General features: G+C 44.2%; 1 protein-coding gene across 3 annotated transcripts in view; it reads left to right on the top strand.

Moving 5' to 3' along the window:
- Positions 1–17,273, top strand: part of CARMIL1 (capping protein regulator and myosin 1 linker 1) — a 306,445-nt gene that overhangs the window by 116,240 nt on the left and 172,932 nt on the right. For all 3 annotated transcript variants that reach the window (XM_069563603.1, XM_069563602.1, XM_069563601.1), the window contains exon 3: positions 14,379–14,429. In XM_069563603.1, coding sequence (XP_069419704.1) covers positions 14,379–14,429 — 51 coding nt within the window. The remainder of the gene's footprint in view (positions 1–14,378; positions 14,430–17,273) is intronic.

Below are 17,273 nucleotides of genomic sequence, written 5' to 3'. Positions count from 1 at the left end.
AGGCAAGGACCAGTGTAGTCATGCGGAGCCCCTAAAGACCTTAAGTAGAGAAGTGATAGGATAAATGTTTGGGTGTTTAGAAGATCGCATCAAGATCCTTTATAGGCAGTTGATTTGATGAGGCAAGATGGGTCTGTGTGTGTGTTGGGGGTGCTGTTCAAAGTGTTACAGGAGCAAGATGATGGTGGCCTGGGGTAGAGTCATTGTGTTGAAACTGGAGAGAAGTGAATGGATTTAAGAGATGTTTCAATTGCACTGAACTTGGTGAATGACTGAGATTCCATTGATGATGCCTGGATTTCTGGCTTGAGAAGCTGTATGGATTGCCATGGCCCATTATTGAGCTCAGACTCTTAGTGAGGAACAGATTCTGAAAGAAAGATCACATACTGAGTTTAAGGGTTGAAGTAGAGTTAGAGCCGATGATCTAAGGCAGGTCTGGGCTGCACAGGAACTTGGGAGCCCTCTGGGATCCACTGTAGTTGTGGGAAAAATGGAAGGTAGCAGGGAGTGGGGAATGGACATGACCAGGGAGGTGGGTGGAGAAATCGGTGGAAAAAAGAATTCAAGCACAAGGGGCTGTATCAGTGTTAAGGTGGTTATCTAGTTTGGCTGTGAAATCTAAGTCAGCTCTGCCCATTGCTAAGGAGAAATCTCATTAGGAAATGCTGAAAACTATATGTGGGGCTTAGCAACAAAGAGGTGGTTGGGACCTCAGGGGAGCTGTGCAGACAGAAGCCAGTTTTGAACAGTAGGATGCATTCGAGGCAGAAAAGTGAATCAGGTATAGATCCTTTTTTGAGAAGTTAGGAGTCGGGAGGGAGTTAGGTGGAGCTGCAAGAGGGGTGTAGAATCCAGGATACCCATCTAGATCTTGGGAACCCTGTATCTGGACGTTTAGATATGGAACAGAAGACATAGTTACATAAGCCTCTGCAAATGTGGGCAGGGTATAATCCAGAGTCGAGGCAAGGGGATGGGCATTTACCTCCAGCAGTTCAGAAGGAGGGGGCAGATGGAGCCTCAGGAGCAGGCAGGTGGGGAGGGTTGGAGTGGGATGGTCAGCGGTACCAATCTGATGAAGTCTGTGTACTCAGTGGCGCAGGAAGGAAGCGGAATCAGTTTGTAGGCTAGCTCTGTTCTCCAGCTGTGCCTGGAAGCCACCATGGCAAGCCTGGGATAGGCAGATGGGTGGGTTCATCCGGGGTTGAGGTTTTTCTTCTGTGGGTGTAATGAAAGGACAGGGAACACACAGGCTGAAGGTATTAACAGTGGAGGAATGATTTCAGTGGGGTTTTAATGGGATGAAGATGGCTGGGAGGGTGTAGGATGGTCAGTGACTGGTGGTGTTGGGGTAGCGGGCACAGCTGAATGGAGGAAAAGATGCATGTACTTTGCTAAGTGTGCAGTGTGTGTATGAATCATCTGGGGATCTTATTAAACTGCAGGTCCTGATGCAGTAGGTCTGGATTCCCAGATAATGCATTTCTAAAATGGCACCCCCCTCCAGTACTCTTGCCTGGAATATCCCATGGGGGGAGGAACCTGGTAGCCTGCAGTCCATGGGGTCGCTAAGAGTCAGACACGACTGAGTGACTTCACTTTCACTTTTCACTTTCATGCATTGGAGAAGGAAATGGCAACCCACTCCAGTATTCTTGCCCGGAGAATCCCAGGGAAGGGGGAGCCTGGTGGGCTGCCATCTATGGGGTCACACAGAGTCGGACATGACTGAAGCAACTTAGCAGCAGCAGCAACAAGCTCCTAAGTGCTGCTAGTCCCTCTGGCCCTTAGATCACACTGAAGGAGAAATGAGAAGGTGGTGGTCCAAGAATGGGATGCCTGAGCTGGGAATCATAGAGCGGACAGATAGCACGGGCCAGGGAATGACTAAGTGGACCAGAAGGTCAAAGAATGAGAAGGGCCGGCTGGTCATCAAGCCTCTCAGGATGCGTGACAATGAGGCTAGCACTTACTGTTGACAACACTGTTCTAGGCACCTCGGGTATAGTCTGTTGTTTAATCCTCACAAACGTCTGCCATGAGGTATTGATACCTATGATGATCTCTTATTTTTACAGACAAGGAAAGTGAGGCCCAGAGAAGCCTTTCCCCAAATCACCCTCACTTGTGAGTGGAGGAGTCAGGATTCACACTGGGGCCATAAAATTCCAGAACCTCTTCAGAGTCTAGTGCCCTTATGTGAATGGATGCATTGCTGATCTCTGATGATGGAAGTTGGAGGGGGGATGGTATATAGACATTTTTAGCCAGATGTTAGCATCATCAGTGAATAAAGTTAAGAGAGTGCTAGGGTTTTGGTAAACTATCCCTTTTAATCCTCATCTAGAGCCATACCCATTTTACAGGTAAGAAAAATAAGACTCAGGTTACGTAGTTAAGTGGGAGAGATGGCAAGTGAATTCAAATTGGTCCAAAGCCTCTTCTTCCTCCGTATCAGGTTTCACTATATCACCACCCAGGCGTGGAAATTCTTTTCTAATTCTCAGATAGGCTGTAGTTACCATGGGAATAATCTCTTTCTGCACCAAAAGCTGTATCCTGGAGGTGACGCATTGTAAACAGGCGACTGAGTGGGGGCCAGCGCACCTGGGCCTGGCTGTCTCTGACTAGCAGGTGTGCGCATGTGTCCATAGGTCTGTTTTTTTAATCCCTATGGATCCCTTTCAGAGCTGTATTCAATAAGTATGATGTCAGTTAAAATGACTCCTTTCATACTGTTTACTATAAACTTAGCACTTGTTAACTTGATAGGGAATCCCCGATTCTTACACAAGGATAGATATTGTCTCTGAATTAGAAGTGAGGATACTGCAGCCTGGAGACTTACAGGAACTTGCCAATTTCCTCTCTGCTCACAAAATGCTGAAGCTGGGGTTTCTCTGAGGTTTTTGAATCCAAAGCTCATGTTTTTGCTATCCAAGCTTGCTTCCTCAACCTCTTCTGTATCCTCATGGCGGATCATGCTTATGGGTGCAGATGGTGCCATTAGCCAGCTTTATCAAACTTTCAATACCCGGACCCAGAGAAGAAATGAATTTCATGTTGATTTTGAGAAGCAACCCCCCCGTGCATGCACACACACACACGCGTACTGTGTGCACACTGATACCTCTGAAACAAAAGTTTCATGAAGCAGTGCTTATGGTTTGTATTAGCAATGCACTTAATTTTCTTTTCACTTCCAGTTCAGTTTAGTCTACTTTATTAATATGCTTGTTAAACTCTACCAAATTGATTTAACTACCTACCAATGGGCTGTAGCCCTCAGTTTGAAAATTATGTGCACATACAGATTTCTCAATATAATTACTCCAGATCTTTCCCCCCTGCCTCTCCCTGCTTCTTCTTGTGGAATGTAATGAAAAATATCTCTCAACGTGGTAACTTCTGTAACAGTAAATCAATGCCTGCCCCCACCCATCTGCCATTCATGCATCTGTAGAGTGAAGAAATATTTCATATATTTGTCCTGAGAGCAGGAATGAAAATGTACACTTTTTTTCTTGCTGAAAATACTAACTAACAAGAAGTGAAGAATAAGGAATTGACATTTGTCCCTCTTGGACTTGAGAAGATGGGGATAGAAGAATGTCTTTTGTGGGCTGATAAATTGAAAGGGTGTAGGGTGGGGAGGGACCGCAGCATTAGAATTCTGGCAAATGGTGAGTGAAACTTAACTTCATGTTCCATCTGTGCCATATAGCTGTCTAACTACTATTACCATTGAACTTGTCCAAGGCTGTGTGTTTACTGGACTCCTTTATGTACCAGGTCTTGTTCTGAGTACCTCACCTGTTATCTCGGTAGTTATATTGTCTCCATGTTTTTACAGGTGGGGAGACCAAGGCATGGAGAGGTTCAGTGACCTGCTCAAGGTCACACAGCTAGTAGGGATTGGTCTGGGGGGGGATTTACATCCAGGGAGGCTGCCCCTGGAGCTCCTGGTCTTTATCATTAAGCTGTAAACGTCACATCTTTCAGGTAATTCTTTATTAGGCACCATGCCCAGAACTCACTTCTGGGTTTTGAATCCTGAGAGGAATCACACAGGGAAAAAAAAATGGCTGGTGTCCATTCACTCCACAAGGGCTGCCAGAAGGGACTTACCACTTGAGTGAAGAAGTTCTTGCTTCTCAAATTGGTAGAGTTGATTTAGTTTCTTTCTCTCTTGAGCTCTGGTTTTTAATTTAAAAGAAAAACAACAACTTTCAAAAAAAAAATGAGAGCTACCCATTTCCTTTAAATAAATTTATTTGTTCTTAAAATTTCACTGTCAGAGAAAAAAACAAAAACGGGAGCCCTGATAAATGCAGACAGTTTGACTCTTCCTGGTCTGTTTTCTCGTCTTTAAAATAAAGGAATTGCATACGCCCATCCCTAGATCCCTCTTAACTGTGATCTTTTGTTAGAATTGGGTGCTAGACACTCATGATGTGTTCAGGAAGAGACCAGCTGGCCTCATGTTAAGGAAGCAGGAGAAAGTTTGTTAACGTGACCTTTGCGTTCACGTTGTATGTTTTCTATATATTTTGCATGACTGTGATTCTACTGTTGGTGAATTCATTTAAATCATAAACGTAACAGTGACGACTAGCAGAGGTTCCTTCCCAAGCGTGCCTCGTGCAGACCACGGAGACCTCAGTGCTGAGAGGTCTGGGCAGAAACTCTGTGCCGAGTGAGTACCTTAACGTGACCTTCCTGGACTTGGCGCTAGGAGTTAGATTCATCTTTACTCTTAGCCTAAGACGTGGTCCCATTCCAGGGATTATGATCACGCCATTATTCTGCCTTTAAAAACATGGCATTATCAAAGAATCAGTGTGACCCATTCCAGAGTTTTGTATCAGACAGTGCTTTGAAAAGAAGATCTGAAACATTAGTGACATCAAGAGGACTTGAAGTTGTTTGAAAGTAGCCATGTGTTCATCTGTGGGAAAAAATTAGAGATGCTTGTTTTCTTAAACGCATTGATGAAGCCTTACAACTTGCAATAAAGGGACTGTGGGAAGAATGAAGCAATTGTTTCTGACAAGCTGTATGTAAACATTGCATTTCTGCATAATGACATAAATAACCAGGTGAAAAGAAATGGATTTGCACAGGTGTTAGAGTACAAAGGTTTCCCCTGAAACTAGACATCTGAAGACAAAAACCCACCTCCAGTGGCTCTCTCCTGCTACCCCCCAATTGAGGGAGCATCTGTCCTTCCTGGAAGGAGAGACCCAGGGAGGAATTAATTCCTCTCAGCAAATATTCACTGGTGACTTACCATTCCTGGCAGTCCACACAGAGCAAAGAGAAGCAGGGTCTGAGAACTGGGTCAGATCCATAGTGGGTCTGAGCCGTAACCCAGAGTGTAGGAAGGTAACTCAGATATCTGTTTCTATCCCCTTATTTTAAGCTTGGGTGACTTGAGGTCCACACAGATAGTTAACTTGTTCAGACTCAGGTCATTTGTCTAGCTTGAGATCAGACCCAGCCTAAATCTAGGAACTCTGATCTTAGTATAATTAGCATGGGTAATATTATTATACTATTGTAATATAAATAATAAGAAACACTAGTGCTTTCCATATGCTGGCCCTTTCTGTATGCTGTTGGTACTTTACATATGTTCACTTATTGACACGCAGTGACTCATTTAACCCTCATGGCTCCCTGAGGTATACATCATTGCTTCCATTTTACAGAAGAGGAAACTGAGGCAATGAGAAAGGGAAGTAGTTTGCCCCAAGTCACGCAGATAGTAAATGATGAAGTTTGGATCGAAACCCAGGCAACCTGATCCCAGAGTTTTGCCTCTAAACCGCTAGGCAAGGGATCAGCAAACCTATACTTTCTATAAAAGACTAACCAGATAGTAAATATTTTTGGCTTTGTGAGCCATAACCATATCTGTTGCATCTGCTCAGCTCTGTCTTTGTAGTGTGAAAACAGCTGGAGACCACCCATTAAATGAATGGGTGAGGCTGTGTCCCAATAAAACTTCATTTATAAAAACAGGTGGGGCTGGATCTATAGTTTTCAGATCCTACACTGGACTATGCCACCTCCTAGGGCACACTTATAAATGGCATTAGGAGAGATACAGATGTCTGAGGAGTGTGGCGATCTGGTTTTATAAGGCATTTGGGGCCAGAAATTGCACTAACACAGTATGGATTTTGTACTCCTTTTGGGTCTAGTGTCCTGCTTTGGCCAGAGAGAGTGATGGTCATCAAAGCTGTGTGCAGTGGGTTGTTAGGAGGCTGAGAGTCAGAAGAGGCTTTTTATTCTCCCTCAGTGACCTTGCACAAGTCCCTTAGCCCCTGTCACTCAGAACTCTCCTCAATGGTGATAACATTCCTTGCCACGTGTCCCTCTCCTTCTCTGAAGTGTGTGTCTTGGATTAATGAAGTCTTGTCCGAGATGTACTTGGAGCTGGGAGTTTGGAAAAGAGGAAGCGTAGTAAGTGACAGTCATCATGTAGCTTGCTTGCAAATGAGCATTTTGGGGATATGAGACCATTGGTCTTAGGTTTGCCAGGAAGAGCCCAGTTTTAAAGGAAAGGCACTTTTGGTAATGTGCGGGAGAGAATGTGGATGGAGGGGCCGTAAATTTATCTGTTGCCTATGCAGCGGTAGACTTCAGGTAATGGCATTCTTTAAGAGGGTGAAACATACCTATTTCTGTTTCTAGCAAGTGTGCAATGAGAAGGTTCCATGGCCTACCTCATTATGTATCATCTCCGTAAGGAAATTTAGGCTTCTCTGCTAAGCTGTGCATCTTAACACGAGGGAGGATTTTTATAAATGTTTCCAAGTGAAATTTTGAAGTTAAAAGTTGAACCAAGAAGCCTCAAAGGGAACCAAGCGGCTGCTTGCATTTCAATGAAGGGGAGAAGAAATTCATTACAGAGGGTGAAAATGTGGTTTGCATGCTAAGACTCTTGTAGAAGAATGGGCCTCCCGGACCGGGTAGGAGGGAAATTCTAGTTTGCCCTTTGTGGTTAAGGTTTCTTGGCTAAGTACACATAGACCTTCTAATGCTCCCTCTGCTTTTTTTTTTTTTCCATTTTTTTAAAGCTTTGTAAGAACATTCTTCAAGTTTAAAGATACATATTGAACTGAAAATTTCAGCTTGTCTCAGAATCTTTGTTTTTTTCCTCCAATTGTTTGTTTTGTTCCATTGACAAAAACTGTTGAAAAATTCAATAGATGTTAATCTTACTTTGGGAATCTAAGCTTAAGATGCTCTCATACCAATTATAATGATATATTCAGCGGAGATGTTCTTGGTACTGGGCTAGGTCTCTATTCATATGGTTGTATCTTACTGTAAATGACAGCATCAGGCCTGCAGAGCAACATTCTTCTGGTTCTACAGATGAGCAAACTGAGAAGCTAATTCTGTCGGAGTGCAACAGCTAGAAAGTGGCAAAGCCATAACTGGACTCTGTCTTCCTGATTCCAAAACCCCAGCAAGTAGGGTGACCAGACGTCCCAGTTTCTGGGATGCAGGATTCTCGGAGCTAAAACTGGAAATGGAGAAGTGGTCACCCTGCCCAGAAGAGGCTTGCTACCCCAAGTGCCAAGGGAGTGCGCACTCACGACCAGGAAGCACGTCCTCATACACCACAGGGGGGTTTTCCTCTGTGATGTCTCCCCTCACCTGCTGGAAGCCATGTGTGTGCACCGTAAGACCTCCAGGGCCACAACTCCTAGAGCATCTTGGCCCCAAAGAGGAAACCTAGGAGCCTGAGTTCCTTGGGATTTCCAGCTTGAATGTAGCCCTATTTATCGGTCCAGTTTGCGTTGATAGAGCAAAGGGCACAATTCTTGGAATGGTAGCATCTGTAGTTTTGCACACGTGCTTCAAAATATTGCTATGCTCTTGTGCTCACAAGTAAGCCTATTGTTTGAAAGGCTGGGTAAGCACTGGAGAATTTCACCCCTTCCATTCCATCTCCTTCCAGGCTTTCTAAGGACAATTCTTTTGCCTTTGGGGATCGGAGCTGACCACCAGCAATGGGGGCCAGCCAGCACAAAGCTTCTCCCCTCAAAGCCTGAACATTTCTTTTCAAGCAAATGATTTTGGCCTGTGTCCAACTGCCAAAGGACACTGTGTACTTAGGCTGCCTTTAAAATATTTCTAAAGGAAGGTTGGCATGCAGGGCCACAGATTGTGAGCGCTGTTGTTGCCAGAGTGAAAGCAGAAGTGATCATTAGAACATCATGCATCTACATATGGTCAAGAGATTGCTCTTTACGCAAAAGGTGAATCCGTGTGAACACATTGGGTTGGTTTTTTTTTTTTTTTTCTGTTTTAAAAAATATACTGAGTCAGGGCCCTGTCCGTGGCCCCTGGAAACCCCCCTGGTGACTTTCCAGGAAAGGACAGATCAAAAGCAGGCAGGGAGGTCACTTGATGCTTCAGCTGCTTGTGGGAGATGTTATTCTCCAAAATGTGATGCTTGTATATGGATGAAAAGGCCAGCCTGTGCCACCGTGCTTGGGATCACTGCTGCGTGTCAGTTACGTGGGTGCCTGTTTTGAGATGAGTTTTTAAGACTTAGTCATTAGATTCACACAGGGGACCTTGTGATCACTTAATTACCAGTGTGCTTGCTGTATAATAATAATGTCAAGGGGTGTCTTGTCATTTTTATTTCATGTTTTGTTCAAGTTTCTCTGTGACTATGTCCCAAATGAAATACCCTTCAAGAACAAAGTATTTCTTCTGTGATGGGGGCCTGTTTCTGGGAGAAATAAGATACAAACTCTGGTTGATGAGCAGAGAGAAAGGGCCAGGAAATGAGGGCAGAGCAAAGGGGATGGGAACCAGAGGAGAGGGGAGAGGATGAGAAGCTGGGGTGGGGTGTGGTGGGCATAGCAGTGGCCACAGAAGAGAGAGAGGTTGGAGGGAGGGCTGGGGAACCGCCCAGGAGATGCAGCGATAAGCTGAGAGTTACACACATAGCAACAGGTAGACAGATCCAAATAGAGACACACAGAGATTAACCCATGATCAGAGCGAGAGGCACTGGTTTACTGGTCTGGACAGACAGTAAAAACTGGTCCTTGTTCTTATGTTATGCAATCATCCACCATCTTCTTGATGACACTTTTACCTGTTTGCTTCTTTCTGGGTTTAAAGCTCTATAACTCATCTGTGTTTGCATATATGCAGACTGTTGGGGAAGCTGGCTCTTGGACAGGTGAGATTTGAGAGCCTGTATAAGTAATTAGCATGATCTCTGGGGCCAGACCATCTGCTTGAATCCAAGCCTTGCCACCTACTTGCTTGGTGACTCGGGCAAGTAACATAATCTCTGTGTCTCAGTTTCTTCTTAAAATGGAGTTAATAACAGTGTCTCCCGCATTGGCTGCTGTGAGGATTAAAGGAGGTGATGTATGCAAACCCGTGGGAACATGGTACCCCACAAGTATCGGCTGGTATTACTACTGTACTTGTAAAATGATCCTGGATGTTGTGGCACCAATTTTCCCCTGAGGGCATGTTCACAGAGGTTAGTATGCTCTTCTGGCCACTGAAGAGGCTTCATGTTCCCATCTGGGGCTTTTGGCACTGACCCTTATTGCCATCTGAGGAGAGAGTGAAAAGGTAGTCATATGCTGTGAATAAAGAGTTTCAGCCTCTAGTGCAGCTCTGGTAGGGACTAGCTATGAGACACGTTTCTTTGGATCTTTTCTTAGATTATGGTCTTTCATTAGGTGATTGATATTGAGTCCTTTCTGGTGTGTGAGTTTTATGATTTGGCTATTATTTTACTTCTATGCAAAAGTTTTGTGGACTTAAGATTCTGGAAAAGATTGGAGATTGATCATACAAGAACCCCTGGAAGGAAGAAGTGTGTGTGCTGCAGTAGACTGTTGACCCTTGAGCAACATGGGTTGAGCGACACATTATATGCAGATATTTTATTTTAGTAATAAATACTGCAGTACTTACTAGACAATCTGTGGTTGGTTGAATCCTCAGATGCAGCCAAACTGTAGATGCGAAGGGCCCACTCCACTATAAGCTATATGCAGACTAAGCCCTGAGTTGGTCAAGGGTTAACCATAGATAGATAAAGGAAAAGATGAGAAATCTGACTTCCCGTAGTCATGCTGGTCATCATGACTGTTGACATTATTTCCATTTTTAAACCTTTTCTGCTAGGGGGGAGCAGAGTTTGAAAAGGTGCTACATCAAGATGTGCTGTGGAATGGAATATTATTCAATTATAAAAAGAATGAAATATTGCAATGTTATAGCCACATGGATGGACCTTCAGTTCAGTTTAGTTTTTCAGTCGTGTCTGACTCTTTGCGACCCTATGGATTGCAGCACGCCAGGCCTCGCTGTTCATCACCAACTCCTGGAGTTTACTCTAACTCATGTCCATTGAGTCGGTGATGTCATCCAACCATCTCATCCTCTGTCGTCCCCTTCTCCTGCCTTCAATCTTTCCCAGCATCAGGGTCTTGTCAAATGAGTCAGTGCTTTGCTTCAGGTGGCCAAAGTATTAGAGTTTTGGCTTCAGCATTGGTCCTTCCAATGAATACTCAGGACTGGTTTTCTTTAGGATGGACTGGTTGGATCCCCTTGCTGTCCAAGGGACTCTCAAGAGTCTTCTCCAACACCACAGTTCAAAAGCATCAATTCTTTGGTGCTCAGCTTTGTTTATAGTCCAACTCTCACATCCATACATGACTACTGGAAAAACCATGTCTTTGACTAGATGGACCTTTGTTGGCAAAGTAATGTCTCTGTTTTTTAATATGCTGTCTAGGTTGGTCATAACTTTTCTTCCAAGAAGCAAGTGTCTTTTAATTTCATGGCTGCAGTCATGATCTGCAGTGAGTTTGGAGGCCCCACCCCCCCAAAAAAAGTCTGTCACTGTTTCCTTTGTTTCCCCATCTGTTTGCCATGAAGTGATGGGAACTGATGCCATGATCTTCATTTTCTGAATGTTGAGCTTTAAGGCAACTTTTTCACTCTCCTCTTTCACTTTCATCAAGAGGCTGTTTAGTTCTTCTTTGCTTTCTGCCATAAGGGTGGTGTCATCTGCATATCTGAGGCTATTGATATTTCTCCTGGCAATCTTGATTCCAGTTGGTGCTTCATCCAGTCCAGCATTTCTCATTATGTATTCTGCACATAAATTAAGTAAGCAGGGTAACAATATACATACAGCCTTGACATACTCCTTTCCCAATTTGGAACCAGTGTGTTGTTCCACATCCAGTTCTAACTGTTGCCTCTTGACCTGCATACAGATTTCTTAGGAGGCAGGTCAGGTGGTCTGGTATTCCCGTCTCCTGAAGAATTTTCTACAATTTGTTGTGATCCACACAGTCAAAGGCTTTGGCATATTATGCTTAGTGAAATAAGACAGAAAAATGATACCACTGAGATGTGGAATCTAAAAAATTACATAAATGACAGTATATGCAAAACAAACAAATTCACAGATGCAGAATGCAAACTTGTGGTTACCAATGGGGACAGGGGAGGCGGGAGGGACAAACTAGGGGTATGGGATTAGCAGATACAAACTACAGTATATAAAATAAACAAGCAACAAGGATATGCTGTAGAGTACAGGGAGTTGTGCTCACTATCCTGTGATGGTCTATAATGGAGTAGAATCTGCAAAAATTCTGTCACTGTGCTATGTACCTGAAACTAACACAATCTTTTAAATCAACTGAATTTCAATGAAACAAGGTGAACTATGGGGCAGGGTCTTAGTTCACAGAAGGTAAATTTTCATCCTTTAAAGCTGAGTCCTGATCTTGTAATTTAGCACAGGTAACCTGTTTGTTCGACCTAAGCGGGTGACAACGCTGACTGTGCCTGTCTCTGGCGCCTTTTATCTCCCTTTCTATTACTGTCCCAGCTTCTTCCGACTGTCAGATGTTCACCACGGAACCCTGTATGTCTCAGTAAACAAAACTGCCTCTTGCCCTTTCCCTAAGGCAGCCAAACTCTTCTTCCTGCTTCCCTTCCTGGGTAGTGATGCCAGTGCAGTTAACTGAAAAAAATGTAGCTCTCCAGGTCATTCTTGGATTTGAAAAGAGAATTCCTTTAAACTTGGAACTTTGAGGAAGATAGTGTTTGAGCTGGGAGCTTTGAGAGTCTCTTCCCCGTCATAGGCCGCCCGCTGGGCTATACCTTTCTACCTCAAATCTAAGTAAATTGCCAGAGTCTAGAGTACCCAAAGGCACGATTGGGTTGGAATGTGTAAAGGTAGCCTAGTGGTGAAGAACATAGGCTAGTTGACTGACAAAGCTAGGTAGGAATCCTATTTTTGCCCTGGTTACATCCGAGTCTCAGTTTGTTTGTCTGAAAAATGGGGGAAATAGTGACAAAGAATATAGTCGTAGAGAGGATTAAATGTAGTAACATATTCAAGGATGTTTGCTCATTTATGGCACGTAGGGAATACTTGTATATGGTTGCAATGACTCAGGGCTAGCTTCCTGAGCACGGGACCGGTACAGTTGCACAAGGCATCCTTCTCAGGGGGACCCTGTGCTGGGGTTAATGCTTTCTGTCTTCATAATTTTGAACAAGGGCCCTGAAGTCATGTAGCTAGTCCTGCTACTCCTGGGCTACCTTTGACCTCTGCTCACTCATCTGGTCCCACGTGTTACACACCTCTCCCCTTTCTATTGCTTGTTTTTTTCCTGGGGCCTTAGTTAAAAGAAAGGATCTTTTCTTTGGGAAAAGAACTGTGGTTCACAGCCTCTGGAATATTCAGATACAGATGTCTTTTGTTGCCTCCACTTTTAGAAGTCATTGATTAAAGGTCTTTTAGAGCACATCCCCTCTAAAGTCAAATAGCAAAAATTACCCCAGGTAGACAAGAACCCTGTGAAGACGTGTGATTGAAGACATTTGGGTGGAAAGTTTCGCAGTGCGTCATGTCCCTCCCCCTCTGCCTTCCCCGTGCTCATTATCAGACTCTCAGCCAATGTCGAGCTATATCCCTTTCTCATCTTTCTCACAGAGGGTCCTGACTTGAGTTACTCCCCATAATGGTGACCTATGATTCGTCAAAGCAGGTTTCTAGAAAATATACTGTTTCTGTTTGAAGTTGGGAGACTAGAGAGAGGCACAGAGCAGCCCACAGGCATACCCATGGATTCACCTTCTGTGTGTGGATGAACAGGATGAGCCTTGGCTTGAGTCTAGATAAATCCTGTAACAATTTGGTCCTCAGGTTCCCTGACTTACGGTTTCTAAGTGTGGTTGCTCAGTTGCATCTGACCTTTTGCAACCCCGTGAACTGTAGCCTACCAAGCTCTACTGTCCAGATTGCCATTCCCTTCTTCAGAGTATTTTTCCAACCCAGGGATCGAACTCAGGTCTCCCACTATGCAGGCGGATTCTTTACCATCTGAACCACCAGGGAAGCCAGTTTTGTCCAAATCTAGCATTCTTAAACTAGCACATGTGCATTAGTCACGAAATATCAATTTAGGAACAGGGGAGTTCTTTGGAAAATCAAAGACAGGTCTCCCATCAGAACTTGAGAAGTGTTGGGGTCTGCTTGCTTTCTTTCTTGCAAAGACCACCCCCCCTCCCCCCCCAGGCCTGCATGGACCTCTGGGTTGCAAAGCAGCACATTTGGATACTAAAAGTGGTGGGTGGTCTGGGAGCTCTGCTCCAGGTGTGAACTAGGAGTTCAGACTATTCCCAGCCTTAGTATTCTCTAGGGCCCCTGCTGGGCAAGAGGGGCCTATAGGTATACGGGACCCCATTGGCTATCTGTGTGTTCTTAGCCGAGAATTGGAATGGAAACTTCCATAAATGTGCTCTCTAGGACTGAGACAGGCATAGCAGAGGAGTCAGGGTTGACTTCTTGGAACAATAGCCTGTTCTGCTGCCTGTGCGTTATGTAAATGTTATCAGCTAGTGGACAGAGAACAGAAAGCAAGTGGGCAACCTTGGGTGGCGGTTGTATTTTGGAAAGCATAAATAAGTACTTGGCTTTTTCATTAAGTTTGCTGTTGAGATAATGGGGCTCCTCCTATGCATAAGACATCTATAATTTAGTATCTCTGAGCCCTGTCTTGCTTCCTCAACTGTAGTAACTAGTGGCTCTTTTGGGCTGCTGACTGGTTGCTCTTCTTGAGATTTGGCAGGTGATCTGTTCAGTACAGCCCTTCATCCAGTGATTGTTAGGGTAAAGTTAATATTCCTACAAGGTCGATAATCTGTTCCAGGTCACTTAGTCTTACGTGGAAGCCTCCGGAGCCCAGCCTCTCAAGGCTATAGTATCTAATGGTCTGTGGGTCACACCAAAGCCCACCAGCCCACTTTCTGGTATTTATACTGATGCTGTCACTTCTATCTTACAGGTGCTCACGTCATGCCGTGCCTTCCTCGTCACAGCACGAATCCCCACCAAGGTGAGTGTTGATGAGTTTCCTCCTTCCAACACACGCACACAGCCCAACACAACACACACTCGATTCTCAGTTGCGTAGATTTATGATTTAGGCCAGTATGTCCAGAGTTCTCTTTGCACAACCTTATTTTCCTTCCTTCTCCCCAGAAAGCACCTGCATATCTCCTTTGTCCCCCTATCTGTGTAGAGCATCCAAGAAAAGCAGCGAAGTATTTCATGCTCCGTATCCTCAGGGCTGGTGAATTTCAATGATTTTCCTCTCAACTGGGGCAGGGTTTATACTTTCTTCAAGTCTGGTTCTTATTTCCTTGGGTCTAATAATGGCTCAATTTTCTAAGGCTTTGACACGTGGGGAATAAGCATCCTAATTCATAAAGAGTGTATGACTGGAAATGTAGCCACCCAGTCTTCCTCCATGGTGGAGGACTCTGGTGTGGCCTCTAAAAAATAACTAAAAATATAGTTTTAGAGGTATTGCCTCTAGAAAATAACATGATACCACTTGGTTCTTTAAAAAGACTAACATCTTCCATAAGATGTCCTTTGTAATAGGGTGCAAATTAACACTTGAACTGATAACTTGTGAATTAGGCACCACAATCACTTCTTTTTATTTCCTTTATGGTCACAGAAAGGTTTTGACCTGTTTTATAGGATATGAACTGAATGGTAACAAGAAATTGGAATTTTTTTTCCCTCAAATGATAATGATAGCTACATTTATTGAATATTGTTTTAGTAAATAAGATAAGATGATCTCCCTAAAAATAAGTTGTGAAAGCCATGTGGTAGGTCTCATTCTTCTTCTTGTCTTACAGATAAGGAAACTGAGGCACAGGGAGGGACAGTAGCTTGCCTGAGGTCAGGCTTACGCCAGTTAGTGACAGACGCATGGTTCTCATCAAAGCATGGGAGCAGGGGCTTTGCATCCCTAAAAGTACCTTGTTATCACCAGAATTTAGTTAGTTATCTATCAAGTATATTTTAAGTACATTATCTCACTCAATTCTCACAGTAGCCTTGTAGGTGAGCTATTAGAAAAGAGCCCCAAAACTACAGAGCTGGCTTATCTGAGTATTTGCAAGTAATGAATGGGAAAAGATTTAGACTCACTAGCCTCCTCTTTTCAACTTTCTACTGAGCTGAACTTGCCTCACTTGCCGACAAACCCAGGAAGATGGGGAAGGTTTGGAAGATGCTTTCAGCCTCATTGGACTATGATGTTTGGGTTGCATCATGTTTCTAGTCCTTTCTTCTTAAAATTCAATATTTAGCCACTGTCTTGTGAATACTTTCTTATGCGCTGGACACGGTGGAACTTGTAGGACTGACTAATGATTTGCATGATTTTCACTGAATTTTGAGAAGGTGCCAACCCAGTGTTTGCCAATCAAAGGCTGTTGGTACCTGATGCCTTTTTTCTTTCTAATCATGCAAATGTTAAATTCTACACAGTTTCTCTAAGGAATGAGACTTTATATTATCCCACCCCTTTTGATAATACAGAATGAGGCTTTATGTTTAAAATGTGTGATAAATGAAATCAGTTATTATGTAAATGATTTTGGACTAAATTACCTGTATTCTAAAGTACCTGAAGGCAGGATATAAGGAAGTGAGTTAACCATTATTGTACTGATGAAAAATTAATTAAGGAAGGAAAATAGTCAAGCAGTCTATTGACTGGAAGGCTCCTGAATGATATGTTTACCCTAATTAAAAATGTTATCACCTCTTGAAGAGTCATGTGTCTCCCTTCTGTTGCCCCCTCCTTGCTCTGCTCTTGAGCAAATGGCCACTTTCATCCCATGATATATATAACATTCACACTAGCCTGGCTAGGGCAGTTTGGTTCTGATTTCTGATATTGTCAGCATCACAAAGAAAGAAAGGCAAACCTTCTCTCAGAGTGTCCCGCGGGCAGGCTGCCCTGGAGAGAAGGCTGGTTTTCATGTATCACAGCATACCTTGGTTAAGAAGCAGGGCCAGTGTCAAAGACATTCATTCTTCTGGGGAAATAATTATATTCAGAACAGTAGTGTACAACAGCCTCTGGTTTTCGCACAGGTTTATTCTCTTTTCTTCGGGGCTGGTTAATTAAACATTTTCTTTTCTCTTTTTATAGTCAAATGTACCTCATACGCAGTCAAATGTGCAGAATAGAAACGTGTAACTCCGTGATTAATCACCAAGCAGAGACCTCTGCAGCCACACGCAGATGAAGAAATAGAACTTTGCCATTCCCCCCAGAAGGCTCCAACTCTGCTTAGGGGGATGGGGAGTGGGTTATTGTCAGGGGAGGGTCTGTAGGGAAGCTGGGTTGAAAGATGACCCCACGTCAACCAGGCAGTGGAAGGGGCCTCCCACTGGTCAGAGGTTTACCAGTTGACAATAGCACAGTGCGTCTGGGGAGCTGGGGTGTGGGCCCAGGACTGAGGAGGCTGTGGAGGAAGGGAAACTGGCCAGAAACATGGGCAGTCATGACACCGGTCACTACGTGCAGAATAGTGGGAGTTCGCGGAGGAGCGTCACATGATCACAGTTAGATTGGCTCTGCTGCCTGTCGGGTGGGGCCTGTCTTGCTGGGAGTAGAGGTGGTGAGTGAGAGGATGGGAGAGAGCTGTGGATAGCCTGGGCCCGTTCTTTCCTCATACCTAACTGATTCCAGTACCTGTGGTTCTCTTTTAAAGATGCCCTAGGTCTCCTGCAGCCCACCTGGGTCTCCACTTCCTCAATAGTCCCCCTGCCCGCTCCTGCTCAGGGGTGTTCTTTAAGCTGTCTTCAGGGTGGCCTGGAGTCAGGGGAGGGTCAGTGACGGGGGTTGAGAGCACAGGCCTATTAAAAA

Source organism: Ovis canadensis, chromosome 20 (genome assembly GCF_042477335.2).
Source record: "Ovis canadensis isolate MfBH-ARS-UI-01 breed Bighorn chromosome 20, ARS-UI_OviCan_v2, whole genome shotgun sequence".
Classification (NCBI taxonomy): domain Eukaryota; kingdom Metazoa; phylum Chordata; class Mammalia; order Artiodactyla; family Bovidae; genus Ovis; species Ovis canadensis.
The sequence above is the reverse complement of the archived record's forward strand: the minus strand, read 5'-3'. Positions and strand labels throughout refer to the sequence as shown.